Source organism: Helianthus annuus, chromosome 9, assembly GCF_002127325.2.
Source record: "Helianthus annuus cultivar XRQ/B chromosome 9, HanXRQr2.0-SUNRISE, whole genome shotgun sequence".
Lineage (NCBI taxonomy): Eukaryota > Viridiplantae > Streptophyta > Magnoliopsida > Asterales > Asteraceae > Helianthus > Helianthus annuus.
In genome coordinates, this window is record NC_035441.2 from 58,560,755 (window position 1) to 58,575,961 (window position 15,207).

Genomic DNA, 15,207 nt, shown 5'->3' on the forward strand with positions numbered 1-15,207 from the left:
TACTAAGTATGCGACGGATGGACATACATAGCATGATACCAAGTATAAGATGTCTTGTAAAACGATGTACTAAGTATGATGAACATACATAGCATGAAATGTTATGTAAAACGATGCACTAAGTATGCACAAAATGGGCATACCTAGCAAAAACATAATGAAATCATGTACTAATAGTGTACTAATGAACATAGCAAGTATATGATATAAAAGCATGAAATCATGAAAGTAACAAGTAGGCACATGTGTTTCACCCCAAAATGTTTGAAAACAGTAAAAGAGGGGTCTATGTACTCACTTGAGGGTGCTTAGAAGTCTTAGGATAACCACCAAGCAAAGCTAGAAGATCACGGAATCAAACGGCACCTATATAGGTATCTACATTAATAAACGGACCTATCGGAGGATCGGGTAGTACAAGGGTTCGTAAACCAAATAAGTATGGGAACTTATGTAATATGGTTTAACAAAGCCTACGTACTAAAACGAAACCTATCCTAAGTGCTTTTGACCCATTACGACCCGTTTAGGTAGCTTACTCCACTTTAACGCGTCGTTTGCGTAAAACGCGTTTGAAATGCCTAACTAGTCCTATGACAAGCAAGATATGCCTTAACATGTTTAATATTGTTGTTAAATCAGTTTAGATGTCAAAAATTTCGTTACATAGACTTAAAATGAATTTATGCGTAAAAAGGGCATTTTGGTAATTTACCTAAGGCATATAAACTACCTATCATATAACTAACTAAACGTCGTGACCATAAGGTATAACCTCGGAAGGTTATTCCCTATACAACTATGGTCACCTAATGTGTTTGGTCGGATCCTAAAGATCGACCAATGGGTCGGGTTCGTAAGCATAAGCGATTGATTAGATCGCTTACCTTTACGACCCTAAACAAGCACAAATCTAAAAGCGACGAGCTAAACATGCTAGAACATGTTTAGTAAAGTTAGAAAACAGGTTTGGTATTAAAACAAATGGTTTTAATACCTTAGAGTAGTTTGGTTACAAAATACGCGAGAAAACGCATTTTGGCCGAGACTACGACTCGTCACTGAGCCTAGATAACGTGGTAATCAGTAGGTATAGTTACTAGGGACTATAACCATCGTGATTACGCTCACGTTATGAAGTTCAAACGAACTTCGCATTGACCATAAACTGGTTAATGCAGAAAGTCAAACGCAGTTTGACTTTAACGCTAAAACGAATGAAAAACGTGAAAGAATACTTACAGAAGGTCCCCGCAAGATTCGAACCCGATTCACTCTCAGGTAGGAAGCATATACTTCCACTTAGAGAGTGTAGAATCAGATTCAAATGTGAGGAAGAATGAAATGGGTGAGGGGTATTTATAGATTTCCTTGAACCGTTAAGATCGTTCGTCGAAAAACGTGATTTAATCTAGACCTTACATGTGGGCACATGGTTTTCAAAAACCATGGGAGCCCCTAATGTGGACTATGTTCATTGAATACCATCCCATGGTTTTGCAAAACCATGGGTGAAAACCATTAACACTTCAAAATGGACTAGGTTCATTGAATCTGCCAGAAATTTCAAAAATGGTCCCTACACTTGTAAAACTTGATTTTTTTGGCACTTTTAAACCCCTTTAAACTCATTTCAAGGCTCTAAAATGATAATAAAGTATAGGTAACTTAAAATGTGCTCACAGACATAACGGATGTCGGTTCGTTTGGCCGTACGGTTGCGTTATTCGGTTAATTACGACGGAAGTCGTAACGAACGCAAAAACGATCCAAATTAAGCGACGAATGGAATTTTATCATGCCAATCACTAAAATAAAATATTTTAATGATTACATAAATTTTTGGATGTCCGGATATATTCAGGACGTAAGATATGCGCAAAAATGCAAACTTATGCACTTTTGACGCTTTTAGTCTTTATTGATCAATAAAGTTTATTTTAGCATACCGAACCCTTCAAAACTTATTTCTAAGTTATGTAAGGGTTATTTAAGGTATGTTAAGCCTATTTCACTATTCCGGAGTGTTTGTTGCATTAAACTGGTTATATTTACGAATCAGATCGCGTATAACCTTCCAGAAAGCGATTTAAAGCCCGAAATCGAACAAGAATTGATACGTGCAAAAGATACACATATTTATACAGATCCCAAGTATGAAATACAATATTTCATTGGGTTGGTATTTTTTTGATGGTTGAAGTGACACAGGTGTCACATAATTCTCTTCTAATGTTTAATTAATTTTTCTGTTTTAATTGTTTAATTAATTTTTCTATTTTAATTGTTTTATTAATTTTTCTCTTTTAATGTTTAATTGATTTTTCAAAGGGTAGAGCAGATCTGGCCTACCCGTTCCAACCCGAACGCGTGTTGACCCGAATTTGTTTTGATCCGAATCTGTTTTGACCCATGACCCTACCCGACCCGACCCGTTTGCCTGGTCTAGTTATATCATCGTTTTTTTAAATGTGCAAATGTTTTTTTATTAAGTATTATTATTATTATTATTATTATTATTATTATTATTATTATTATTTAAAACTTCATATTTTATGAAATGAATTGTGTGTATTACAAAATGTCAATTTTTTTATTTATCAATTATTATTATGTCTTTAATTGTTTTTCACTTGTCATTTATTAACCATAACGCAATAAATACACAAAACATCGTTTTATATTAATACATAAAACATGTCACTTTAATAAAAAATGTAACGACTAAACCCTAAATCGCTAATTGTTACATATTCTTAAATTCTTGCAAACCGTATCAGTTATTCAGATCTCTGATCTCTATTCGATCACCACATTGTTGCTATCAAGTTTAAGGATGCATTCCACGGTAAACGTGCTTTCCGCTTCCCCATCTACCACATGAAGAACCTCCGACCTGATCTGGCGCTCTCTCGGGATCGTTGTTGCAGAAGCAATCTCGGTATCTGCTTACACAACATGAAGAACCAATCCATACAGAAGGAGTTATCCCTCGAGATTGTGGGTGTAGAAGCACTGTCGTTGGTGGACATTCCAGTGCATAGCATTGTCGTTGGTAGACGTTCTAGTGCATGAATCTGGAATATAAACGTAGCTAAGCGTTTGAATCTGAAATATGAACGCAATGTACTTCTCGATAAGGATTATGCTACCACCACCATCAAAACACCGACGTTCGATATCCTGTTAATAAAACATACAATTATAGCATTAGACTCGGCATCCGAAAATATATTGTTAAAAATAAAAAAATCAGATCCAAGCACCACCACCACCACCACCACAGCTGCCTCACCACCACCACCACCACAGCCGCCAAACCACCAACACCACCACAGCCACAACCACAACCGCCTAACCACCACCATAGCCGCCGAACCACCACAACCACCACCACCACAGCCGCCTAACCACCACCACCACCCACCGTCAAACCCTAACCACCGTCAAACCCCACCACCATCAAACCCAACACCACCACAAACGGGAAAAATAAAACCAAAAAAAAAAAGATTGAAGATTAAGCAATAAAATTTGGAATACAAACTAACGTTGAATATTCCAACCGTATTGAGAACGATACGAGAGCGAGAACGATACGAGAGCGTCATCGTATGGTCCAGAGTTTGTCTTGTGAAAATTGTGTGGTCCAGAGCATTTTTGTGTGTGTTTTTGGTGTTTTAGTGTGTGGGTTTTGAACTCTTAGATCTATTTACCCCTCTATTGAAGCTGGAAAAGATGTTTGGGGACCAGGAGAGGCGTATGGGTCAATGAGAACCGTAGAGGAGTTGTTTTTTTTTTTCTTTTTCAATCTATGAACTTAGTATAAGAGAATTAAGAATCGGGATAATCAATGGGTGAGACACTTGTCCCAGTGGAAGGGACGGGTGCATGTAACTGAGAGGTAACGAGTTTGATCCGGGCGGACACTAGTTTGAGGCGGGTTTTTTGCATTTTTGGGGATTTTAAATTTATGAAACATATAACTTGTGTATAAGAGAATTAAGAATCATAATTCTGAACGGGTTTGTATGAAATTTCGAGTCATACGTTTTCTAGTTTTAATTAGTATACATGCCTCGTTCGTGTTTGTTCGGTTCATTTACAAGCCTAAGTAATCTATGTTTAACAAAATATTTCACCAGAATATATAAAATATTTCACCAAAATGATAACGAAATCGGGTTAATATGTATGACACAATTTTCGGGTTGGGTTCGGGTTATGGTCAGGTCGGGTCAAACATTTTCTAGATATCTCATACCTAATAAAAATTATATATAACGAATAACACGTATACAAAATCATTTTTTTTAACTCTAAAATTATATCAACATTATATAACACGAATAACTCGTAATTGACGATTATCTCATACCTTTTTTTTGTTTTTTTCTCGTCATTAGCACCTTCCTCGTTAGCACCTTCGTCGTCGTCAACACCCTCCTCAAAGTGCATTACACCTTCCTCGATTTCGTTATCATTTTCCTCAAAGTCCTTAGCACATTCCTCGACTTCATTATCATTTTCCTCAAAGTCGTTAGCACCATCCTCATACTCTAACTTGTGTTGGTTTTCCGTATACGAATGGTAAGTCCCGTATTCGTGTCGTGGATAACTTTGGGCAATGTAAGATGGTTCTGCCTCATCTACAAACACCTGGTTCAAATCAGGTAACACGGGACGCACACCCCCGTCATCACAACGAGGCACGGACACAACCTCCTCCTCATCTCGATCAACGCCGGATAACCAAACGCTTTCGGAGACGTACGACTGGTTCGAATCTTCGCCAAAAAAATTACCAATGTCCCAAAACGACATCTTTATGATTCACGGTCTCAACCAACGTTTTTATTTGAGAATTTTCATCATTTTCGTTGGTATTTTGGGAGTTTTGAAGATTTGAATGAAATAGTTCCCGTATGCTTGGGTAAATAAACATTCTCGGTCGATAAGGGCCGTATAGAGCAATAAGCGTGTATGGGGTTAGCTTTTCACACTTTTCAGACTGAACTCCCTGGATGTCAGTAATTATACCTTAAATTCATCAAAAGTCGTGCCGGTAAACCGCATATAGTTCAATGAGAGGCGTATAGGGTTTAATGCTCCAACTACCACAGTCTTATACGTCTCTCATAGGGCAATGAGAGGTGTATCGAAATCCTTTTTTGACACATTTAATGCTTTCACACTGTATACGCCCCTTATTGTCTTATACGCGGTGGGGGGATGTGCACATAAAAAGTGGGGATGTATCAATACCCTCACCCTTTTTATAAATGTGATTAAGAACGAGACTCATATCTTAGCTTTCACACTAAGAACCAAAACCAACTCATCTAAAGGCGAGTGTATATTGTAATATCAATCAGATATGTCAATAGAATATGATATACAACACATATTAACCTGCATGACTAACACGTCAATAGAGTTTCAATCCCACAGCCTGTCACCTTAGCATCTCCAAAACAACCTTGCTCTTTATAAGAGGTACCCTTCTTCTCCAGACATACGCCAACTCTAGAGAGAGAAACCTTCAATTCTAGAGAGAGTGTGTGTTTTTGCAGAAAAATGGAGAACTTGCCGGAAACCCTTTACGTAGATCCAACTGATGGATCTTCTTCTAGTGTCACCACAGACGAATTCAGCGAGCGTGCGAGAATAGAGCACTTCATAAACTTGCTTTATCAGCCTTTGCACAGAGAAGAAGCTCTTGTGTTACTAAACAAGGTATACATGTGTGTATATAGATATATTTTTTCAAAATAATATAGCTTCTTTGTTTACATAATTCTTTTGATTTGGTCAAATCTGCTGTTAATTGATTTAATTAATACATGCTCATTAATGATTTGCCACATCTGAAAATTGCTGTATATTTAATTGTTTAGAATAATTGTGCTTTCCCTGAGTTTGTCTTTGATAAGTTTTTATGTTTAAACTTCTTATAAATCGTTTCTTTAATAATTAGGTTTTCAGCGGATTTAGGTACTTCATCGAAAATGTGTAGGAATTTTGGACACAATTTTTAGTCGAAAATTTTGCCTTTTCTAGTAGTTTTGATGAGATTTTTCTGTGTTCTTGATCAATCATATATATCTTTCTTGATTTAGGAACGAAGATGTAACGATATGCCGGTGATGCTATGGAATGCCAAGAATGTATCATTCATTCTACTACAGGTAAACATTTGATTTTAATGTTTTCTCCGCATATTTATTTGCAAAATTAAATGAAAAAATATGAGGGGATGTATATTAGTCCGATTTTGATGATATATAATCTGAAAAGTTTTTAAAAATGTTTGTAAATTAAGATTTATTTGAAACAATATAAGGTACTTAAGCATTTAATAGAATTTATTTTCTTGGAATGAAACGGCTTACCATCTAAATTTTTATGTATTTCTTTTTGTTCTAAAATTTAATGTTTTTGGATCATAGTAATTAATATTGAAATAAAAGTTACAAATTAGTTTACTTTACTTAAAATTATTTGTATATACAAAGTTGTATATATTTAATATATTGGACAAAATGATAGAAAATGGCGATGTTATTCATAATGTTTTCATCAAATATTTTCAGGTATACAGCAATGGCTTGTTCTTTTAAGCTAGAAATTATACTTACAACAAATTATCATAAATTTAATAGAAATGATATTCTTTTGCATCAAGATTTGTAACACCCTCTATTTTTCTTATTTTACATAATTTTAACTTTCTGATTTTAATTTAAAATTTCCAATTCTTTCTATATGCACCAGATCCTTTTATTGATATATCAATCAACTCATACACTATTCACAAACTAAAACAAATGCAACAAAACTAAATAATGGATTCCCATATGCTTATTAGGCTTATTTCACACATGTACCTTTAGTATCTGTGATTTCTTTGTTCCCAACTCCAATCCATTGAACTTATGACTTCAACACACCTTATATGCATTTTTTTTTATGTAAAGCTCATTTGATAACATACAGGTCATTTCAACCAACTCTACTCATAACTAAGTATGACTAATTTAGTTCTTTAACTTCATTTCTTGAGCTAAACATCATATATGAGATGTGTGTTCAGATATAACTAATATCCCCCGTGCACACAAGCCCACACTCCACAATGTCTTCATTGTTGTCGTTCTTTCTTTCTGACAAATAGCACAAAAAAAAAAAAAAAATCAATGTCTAATTGAATACAGAAAACATAATATGCAAGAATAGATATGCTAATTTTTCATAATAGTTTGTTTCATTAATATCCCAAAAATACATGACTAGTATCTTATACTAGATATGCACATAAATTTTGAGTAATGTGTGTATATGTGGATAGATGATCAGTTGATCTTATAAAATCCGATAATTACTTCTAGTTCGCAGCGGGAATGGATCGAGAACATATGGGTGATTTTAGAGACTCAGATATCGTATCATATTTGTTGAAGTTAGACCAACATATAAGATTTTTCGTTGGTTTTTTCGTTAATGAACTCCGAAAGTCTGTTACCTCTGAGCTAAAAAAACATTTTGTTTGTTTTTTTAACAAGAGAGACAGAATTGAGATATCAGTTTACTGATGGAAAGATGAATTTGTATGGGGCAGTTCAACTGAGACTCATAATTTTGTTTAGAACCATAAACAACCATAAACGAAGGGGTACATTGTTACTTTTGTGTATGCTCACTTTTCAGGCTCTTTTGGTTTAATTTTGGTGTTTATTGTTGTATGTTTTGGTTAAATTATTCACTTTTGGTAGTAGCTATTTTTCTTTGTGTTTATTCAATTCAGCCAACTTCTTCTATTTTATTTCTTCAATATATTTCGAATTTTAGTGAATTGATGAAGAATATGTAAAGAATTACAATATTGACTCATTGCAGGAAATATCTATGGCATACAAGCTACTGTCTCCTGCTGCACTCAGCATGAAAGAAGCCACCAGGGTTTGCAATGCGTTGGCGTTAATGCAGGTGATCATTATTACTGCAATCTCCATTTGTTACTGAAACTTCGGCTTAACTAACTCATAAGATTTGTACAAGGTTTAGACAAATCCGTCGTAATTGTGGACGGATAACCGACAAAATCCATGAAATTCGAAAAGAGAAAATAATCTTAATTTTTGTCCGAGATAAATAATAAATTACGAACGCATTGCTGACGGACACCACCAATTCCAAAAAATGGAAAATAACTAATTTTTTTTTACTTGTTTTGGAAAATTTACAGACAAATCCACGAAATCAAAAATATGAACTCTTTAATATTTGACCGGTTGATATTGCCTTTAACAAATTATCATCATGATAGTATGAACCTCATAAATCATGTATTTTGCTTGTATTGCAGTCTATGGCTTCTCATCCTGACACAAGGATGAACATTGTCAAAGGTAGTTTCCATAAGCTCAACTAGCAATCAATGTCAAAATGTTGATACTAATAATAGACTAAAATTCATACATTTTACAGCCAAACTGCCTGTTTACATTTACCCATTTCTGAATACTACTGAAAAAGCAGCCAAGCATTTCGACTACTTACGCTTGACTAGCTTAGGTGTTATAGGTGCACTGGTGAAGGTACTATTCGCTCTATTTTCCAACTTTTCGACTAAGTATGTTCTCATATTTGCAGCATCTTGAAAACTTTGATTTTGCTCTTACACAGGTGGAAGATGCCAACACCCCAGAAATCATTCATTTTCTTCTAGACACAGAAGTGCTACCGTTATGCCTTCGTTGCATCGAAGTGGGCAGTGATCTTGCAAAAACAGTATATACTAATCTTAACTAGAGGTGGCATAAGATGGGCGGGTTAATTAACAGAGTTCGGGTTATATATACAGATTGACATTCTATATGATATAATTTTTTTGCATAACTAATAACTAAACCAACACATATACAAATTGAAAAACTATGTAATATAAGTTTTTGCATAACTAAAACAAAGTATAGCGAATGAGTCCTATGTAATATAAGTTTTTACCACAGTGGGCCTTCGAGTAGTGGGTTTTTTCCCAGAATAGTGGGCGGGTCTAGTCACCAACGTTTATCTGTGTTCATAGGGCGTGAGTGACCTTTCTCCAATGGGTTTGCTCGGGTGGACGGGCTTGTATAGTATTCGTTGACCATTGAAAAAAACAAAACAAGGAAAGGCATGTATATTAATATGTATAATTCACTTGCCAATATTTAAACAATTTAATTTCCATATCAATCTTATTTATGTCTACTTGCTAAAATTGTGATAACTAATGATAAATTCTATCATTTCGAATCTGCTTGAGCTTTTTAACAGCCCCTTTGAAACTTCCACTTATCCTTTCATATTTGTTGATATAAGAAAGGGGAAGATTTGTAATCTACCAAGAATTAGAAATTTGAGACTGAACTCATCAAATTTGATAATATATTGTGGCTGTTTTATAAAAGATATTTAGCATCACTATAGGTCCAAGTTGGTATCTTTTCATAAAAATGTGCTTTTTGTTACAATCACAAATTCTCTTGAGGCTAGGAAATTTGTTATTGCAATAAGAATCAATCTTTTATGAAACCTAGAGTTACTTGAACCCCTAGTGATACTAAATGTTAGAAAAAAGAAACAAGCACAGCTATATTGTTCATCATGGCCCAACTTCTCCCTATTGCATAAACTCAATTTTTAGTTTGATAATATTCTATCTTTTCTAGGTTGCTGCATTTATTGTTAGTAAGATTCTACTGTATGACGAGGGGCAACGATATTGCGGCACATTCCCCGAACGTTTTTTTTCCATAACAAAAGTTTTGGAAAAAACTGTAGACGAGTTTCATGGAAAACCACCATCGCAATTGCTGAAACATATCTTAAAATGCTTCCTGCGCCTCTCTGAAGTATCTAGGTTAGTCGGGTAAATTTTGACCTCTTGAAACTTCGAGTTTATTATTTATTTCTTTCATGTTTAATATCATTATAGTGTTCATGTTGTAACTATGGTTGTCAAATATACAGGGCTTGTGATGCTTTGGTCAAATGCTACCCTGCCAGATTGAGAGATCCTGCGTATCTTAACTTTGCCTGTGTAAGATATCTATCTGAATAAATACCTGCAACACACATGCGTATATATAGTGCTAAAAATTATTTGAATACATATAACACACAAACATGTGCATAAATGATACTCAAATTATTTAAGTATACTGTGCGCGTGTGCCCGCACACGCATACAGTGAAGATATACTCTAGAAAAAGTTTTGATAGAAAATTTTAAATGATACACAAATAAGAAAATTTTGGAAACTTAGGTTCCAAGAAATATAGAAGTATGACAATGTAAAAAAAACATAGGACAGCAGTGGTGGAGATAGCTCAAAAAATTCAGGGGTATCCAAATTTATTTTTTTTGGGATCAAGGGTATCCTTTGTATAAAACTGGAATTTTTTATTTTTTTTACACTACGAAAACGGTATGGAGACGGGATTGAGGGATAGCCCTTCTAATACACTAACTCCGCCCCTAATAGGACATATGTCGTTCTCTTCATACTCTTATTTACGAGTTACACTATCATTTATATGCCGGGGCTCCAGCCAAGAAAACAATAAAAACTAGCTAACCGCTTAATCGAATTTGTCAACAACGTATACAAACCAATCAAAGTTGATTTCGAAAGATAAATCAACTGAGAAAGTTAATTGAATTGATCTAATCAGTCATCATTTCAAAGGATGAAGAATGTGCGATGTTATTAAACTCCTATCTTCCTTTGGATTTCTACATGGAAAAATATCAATCTTAGTGGATGGGTTGGAATTATCATCCAATTTTTAACTTTCTCCCATTAATTGTAATATGTTCCTTTTTTTTTTACACTAGCTTCATATACAAATACACACACATAATACATTATACATATGTGGTAGCATGATACATTGTTTTTTTTTCATTTTGTAGGAAGACATGGCGGTCCGAAGAATGGCTGATCAAGTGCTTCAGAATCTGGCCCGATCAATATAGGATGATTGGTTGATCCTAAATACTAGAATATATGTTCCCTAACGATTTTAGATTGTTATTTCCTTTAATTGTCTCGATGAACGTTAGTCTTTTTATTATTTATGGTTAGATAATCCATAATTATTGCATTCGTCTTTTAATCACTAACTGAATTTTTTAGCTTAAAAACATGAGTTACAAAAAATTAAAAATCTATATGTCGTATTAATATTAATTGTTTTTAGCGGCGAATTAAATATATAAAAAAACTAGCCAAAGGCTAGCTCAGAATCAAAAACATTACACAAAAAGGAAGGATTTTGTAACAGTTAGTCTAGCTAATGTGTGTTTTCTTATTTCTATTCACAATCCACAAATAAGAAAAATCCAGAATAAGGTCAAACATGTTTTCTTCAAACAAATCGTTTTGGGCAAACACCATGTCATTAACCTCCAAATAACCCACCAAACTGTAAGAAAGATCTCGTGCACAACATGTTTTTCTTCTTTGTCAACCTTAGAGAATCCAACCAAGTTATAAGATCCATCCGCCTGTATAAAGAATAGGATGAAACATGGAGATGCTACCCCTATCACAGACGATACATTGCACAACTTGAAATGATGATACCCCTATCCACCAAATTTGTTCAATTTGTAAGACGATTCAATAAAACACGAATACGCAAAATATTCACCTTAATAGGAATATTATGGTTGCATCTCATTCCAACTGGCCCTTCTCGTAAGGACACATGATCAATAAGCATACCAATACTTTTAACCGAAATGATTCATCTGCATCAAAATCCCAAACCCATCTATCCCCTTCCAAATCAATTTAAACGCATGTCATTAAAGACTTGCATAAGATTATTTAACCGATTCATGTCTATACCTCCTCTGACCGGCCAATGCCTAGATCACCTCCACCCATCTAACCATGTATGAGAGTTGATCGAACAATCACTTTGCCAATCCAAACGAATACTCTAGGACATCTGACACTAAGTTTTTCCTCCCCCACCCACTTATCATTTCAAAACGACGCATCTTCCGCATTACCCTTTTTTTTCTTTAGAGTAGCCCACAGAATGATACCTTCATCATTCAATAACCTACTAGATTTTCTAATACAATTCCACACCTTGTTAGAATGGCCACTCCCATGCCCCCATCGATAACCCATTTTCTAATACAATTCCACACCTGATAACTAGTGTTTGAACATATTCAAATTTTTCAGGAGGAGTTGGTTGTGATCCCTTTTTGGTTACGCTAACTCCTTGAGTATCAAATGATTTAACTATGAAATCATTTCTTGTTGTCATAACTTTTAAGAAAAAAAAACTTTGGAGTCATTTAGTTTTTCTTTCCATAGATGGTACATAATGGCTTTGATTCACAAATATTATTTCCTTTGTTTAATCTCCTTTGTCACATGATTTTTCTTTTCGCAAAACTTATAGAATAGATTAGTGCTCTTATCTTTCCTTTTACTTTTGTGTCTTTTCTTTGAAACAGATGTTTGAACATCTGTTTGAGAGTCAGTAATAGGAATGATTTTTACCTTGCTAACCAAAAACTAGCTATTCGCCTTCGTCAACAACGGCCCACTTGACGCAACCCCATCAAAGATCCAGGCAATTGATCATCAAAACAACAATCCAGCAAAAAAAAGACCAAACTAGTTTTCGGTTAGCAAGGGCTTTGAGCTATTTTCGGGTGTACCCCATCAAAGATCATTGAGCATCTTCTCAATCTCCCTAGGTAGGAATATGAATTTCTCATCATCAATGTCCTCTTGTGGAATAGGAGCGGCGGCCACCGGAACCTCATAAAAGGTGCCAATAGGAGGTTCCGTGGATATCTCATCCCACCCGGTAGGGTTAACAACCTCATGAGCAAGGTTCCAGTCATCTTGAGGGAGGATTGGATCCATAGGGGCTACCACCAAAATATTCAACCTTTGGTGGAGTAGGTTTATTTCCCTAAAGCTACTCTCCAAGGCTAGTGTGAGGTAGTTCACTTGGTCTATGAGGACCTCCTCCACCGTCGTCATCTCCTCGATGGACTCTCGAAGTGCGCAAACGTAGCGGACAAGGGTAGCCTCGAGTGAGAGCCATCTTCCTCTTTGGTTGTTGCAGGAGCTTGTTGACGAAGTACCACTTTGTTGGCTCGACATACTAGTTTGAACAAGACAAACCATTAGAGTTTGGACTTGCAGACAAGTCACACGACCTTGTGCATGTAAGGCACGGACCCGTGCTATTCCAACAGTTTTGATATTTTAGCCCAAGATCTCTTATTTTAAGTTAAAAACTTTTGGTTTCTTACATTTCCGGAAGTCAATAACTTAAAATAATGTTATAAAATAGTAGTTTTGCAAAAGTTTGGGCTAAAAATCATGCTTTTCATCCCACAATTGAAACTTTAAAGCTTCAAGCTTCAATGGAGGTTGTTAGGGGTTGAAGAAGAAGAACATGACTAAAAGTGGCGAAGACAAGAAGGTTTAAGGAAACCTTTTTAAGAACATACCTTTTTTGTATGTGTGTGAGATCTGGAAGGATTTTGATCTTTTAGGAATGGGTCCAAGCGTTCTCTTCATGACTGACTTTATAGAATGTAACAGTCCGTTAACACGACCCCGAGTCTGGGAGGCATGGCCCCGTGTCATCTGTAATGAGTCAGAGAACGTTGTCTGTTAGTGAGCACAGCCTAATTTTGGATTAATACAGGAGGCACGATCCCGTGTTTATCTAACACGCCCCATGTTTGGAGAGCAGGTGAGGCACGGCCCCGTGTTTGAGGAACACGACCCCATGTCTATTTAGGGATTATGAAGTTTTGTCTGGTTGTTAAGAATTTAACTTATTATCAGGGGGTTGTTATTATTATTATTACGCCAATTTGAATTGTAGTTTGAGTTATTATTATTAAAAGGGTTAGTGGGCGCTCGGTTTTGACTAGTAATGAAGTCAACTTGCTCCTGAGTGAGCATGGGACACTCTATTGTACCGTGACCTCCCCTACAAACCTCACACTTATCTACCTTATTTTTCAACTCCTAAATTTCCTTGCTAACCTCTCTCCTAAAGTTGTCTAAAGTAGCGGCTATCGTAGTTTCTAAGCTAACTTGGTATATTCCTCGAGCAGCTGAGGAAGTACTAGACACAGGAATGGAATTCCTGGCGGTAGATCGTTGTTCATGATCAGAATGAGCAAAACTTTCAAACAGCTCATTGTATTCGGCCATTGTTTTCTTACCTATTAAGTGGCCTCCTGCTGAGGTATCAAATCAAGCTCGGGTCTCAGGAGTGAGACCGTTGTAGAATTTCTCTACAAATGCTCAATCTGACAGACCAGACCATGCTGAGAGCAGCGAGATAGTAAGCTTTAGAATCTTTCCCAGGCTAAATAGGAGGGCTCATCAGGTTCCATCCAGAACGAATGGATCTGATCGCGAAGGCGAGATGCTTTGGCGGGTGGGAAGTACTTAGCAAGAAAAGCATCTCGAAGGGCAGCCCAGGTGGTGAAAGAACCTGCTGGCTGTGAATCAAGCCATGTGTCTGTGCGGCCAGCAAGTGAGAACGGGAAGAGCTGAAGGTAACGGGCATCAAGATTAGCACCTTCGATAGAGATGGTGCTGCAAATTCGGGTAAGACGGTTAATGTGGGCAGGGGCATCCTCGTCATCACGACCGTGAAATTGGCAGGAATTGGTGATAGCGGTCATGATATAGGACGGGGTCTGCTAGGATTTGTCATTGTTAACTGAGGAAGGGTGATGGGTGAGTTCACACCAGTGAAACCGGTGGTGGATTGTTGGTGGATGGTTTGATGGTTGTTCATGTTTATACAATTGCATATACCAACAAGAGTTGCAAAATTGTCAATGAATATAAGGTACCAACTTTCTTTTTTTTATGTTTATTTTTTATGCTGAATTCTGATTTTTCTGACTATTTTTGTGACAACTCGAACCCTAGATCCTGATCGTCGAACCCTAGATCCTGTGGTCCGGCGGCGGAGAAGCCGTCTGCAGCGGCGTCAGTGGCGGCGGTCCTCAAGTCTTACCGACGGGCTCACCGGCTCGGGTCAGATTTACGCTCAACAGCGTATTCAGGCCAGTTTTGGTTTCTTTCGGGATTAGCTGGTCTTTCGAGTTCTTTGGATTAGCCGCGGTGGATTTTGGTGCAAGTTCGG

The 15,207-nt window shown here is 36.3% G+C and overlaps 1 protein-coding gene across 1 annotated transcript; it reads left to right on the forward strand.

Moving 5' to 3' along the window:
* Positions 1-5,577: 5,577 nt before the first annotated feature.
* LOC110875756 (cell differentiation protein rcd1) lies at positions 5,578-11,023 on the forward strand. Its single transcript, XM_022123958.1, has 9 exons — positions 5,578-5,736; positions 6,120-6,188; positions 7,897-7,986; positions 8,366-8,408; positions 8,488-8,597; positions 8,686-8,790; positions 9,714-9,904; positions 10,015-10,084; positions 10,961-11,023. Exons 1-9 carry the CDS (start codon positions 5,578-5,580, stop codon positions 11,021-11,023), a joined length of 900 nt encoding a protein of 299 aa, XP_021979650.1.
* The last annotated feature ends 4,184 nt before the right edge of the window (positions 11,024-15,207 follow it).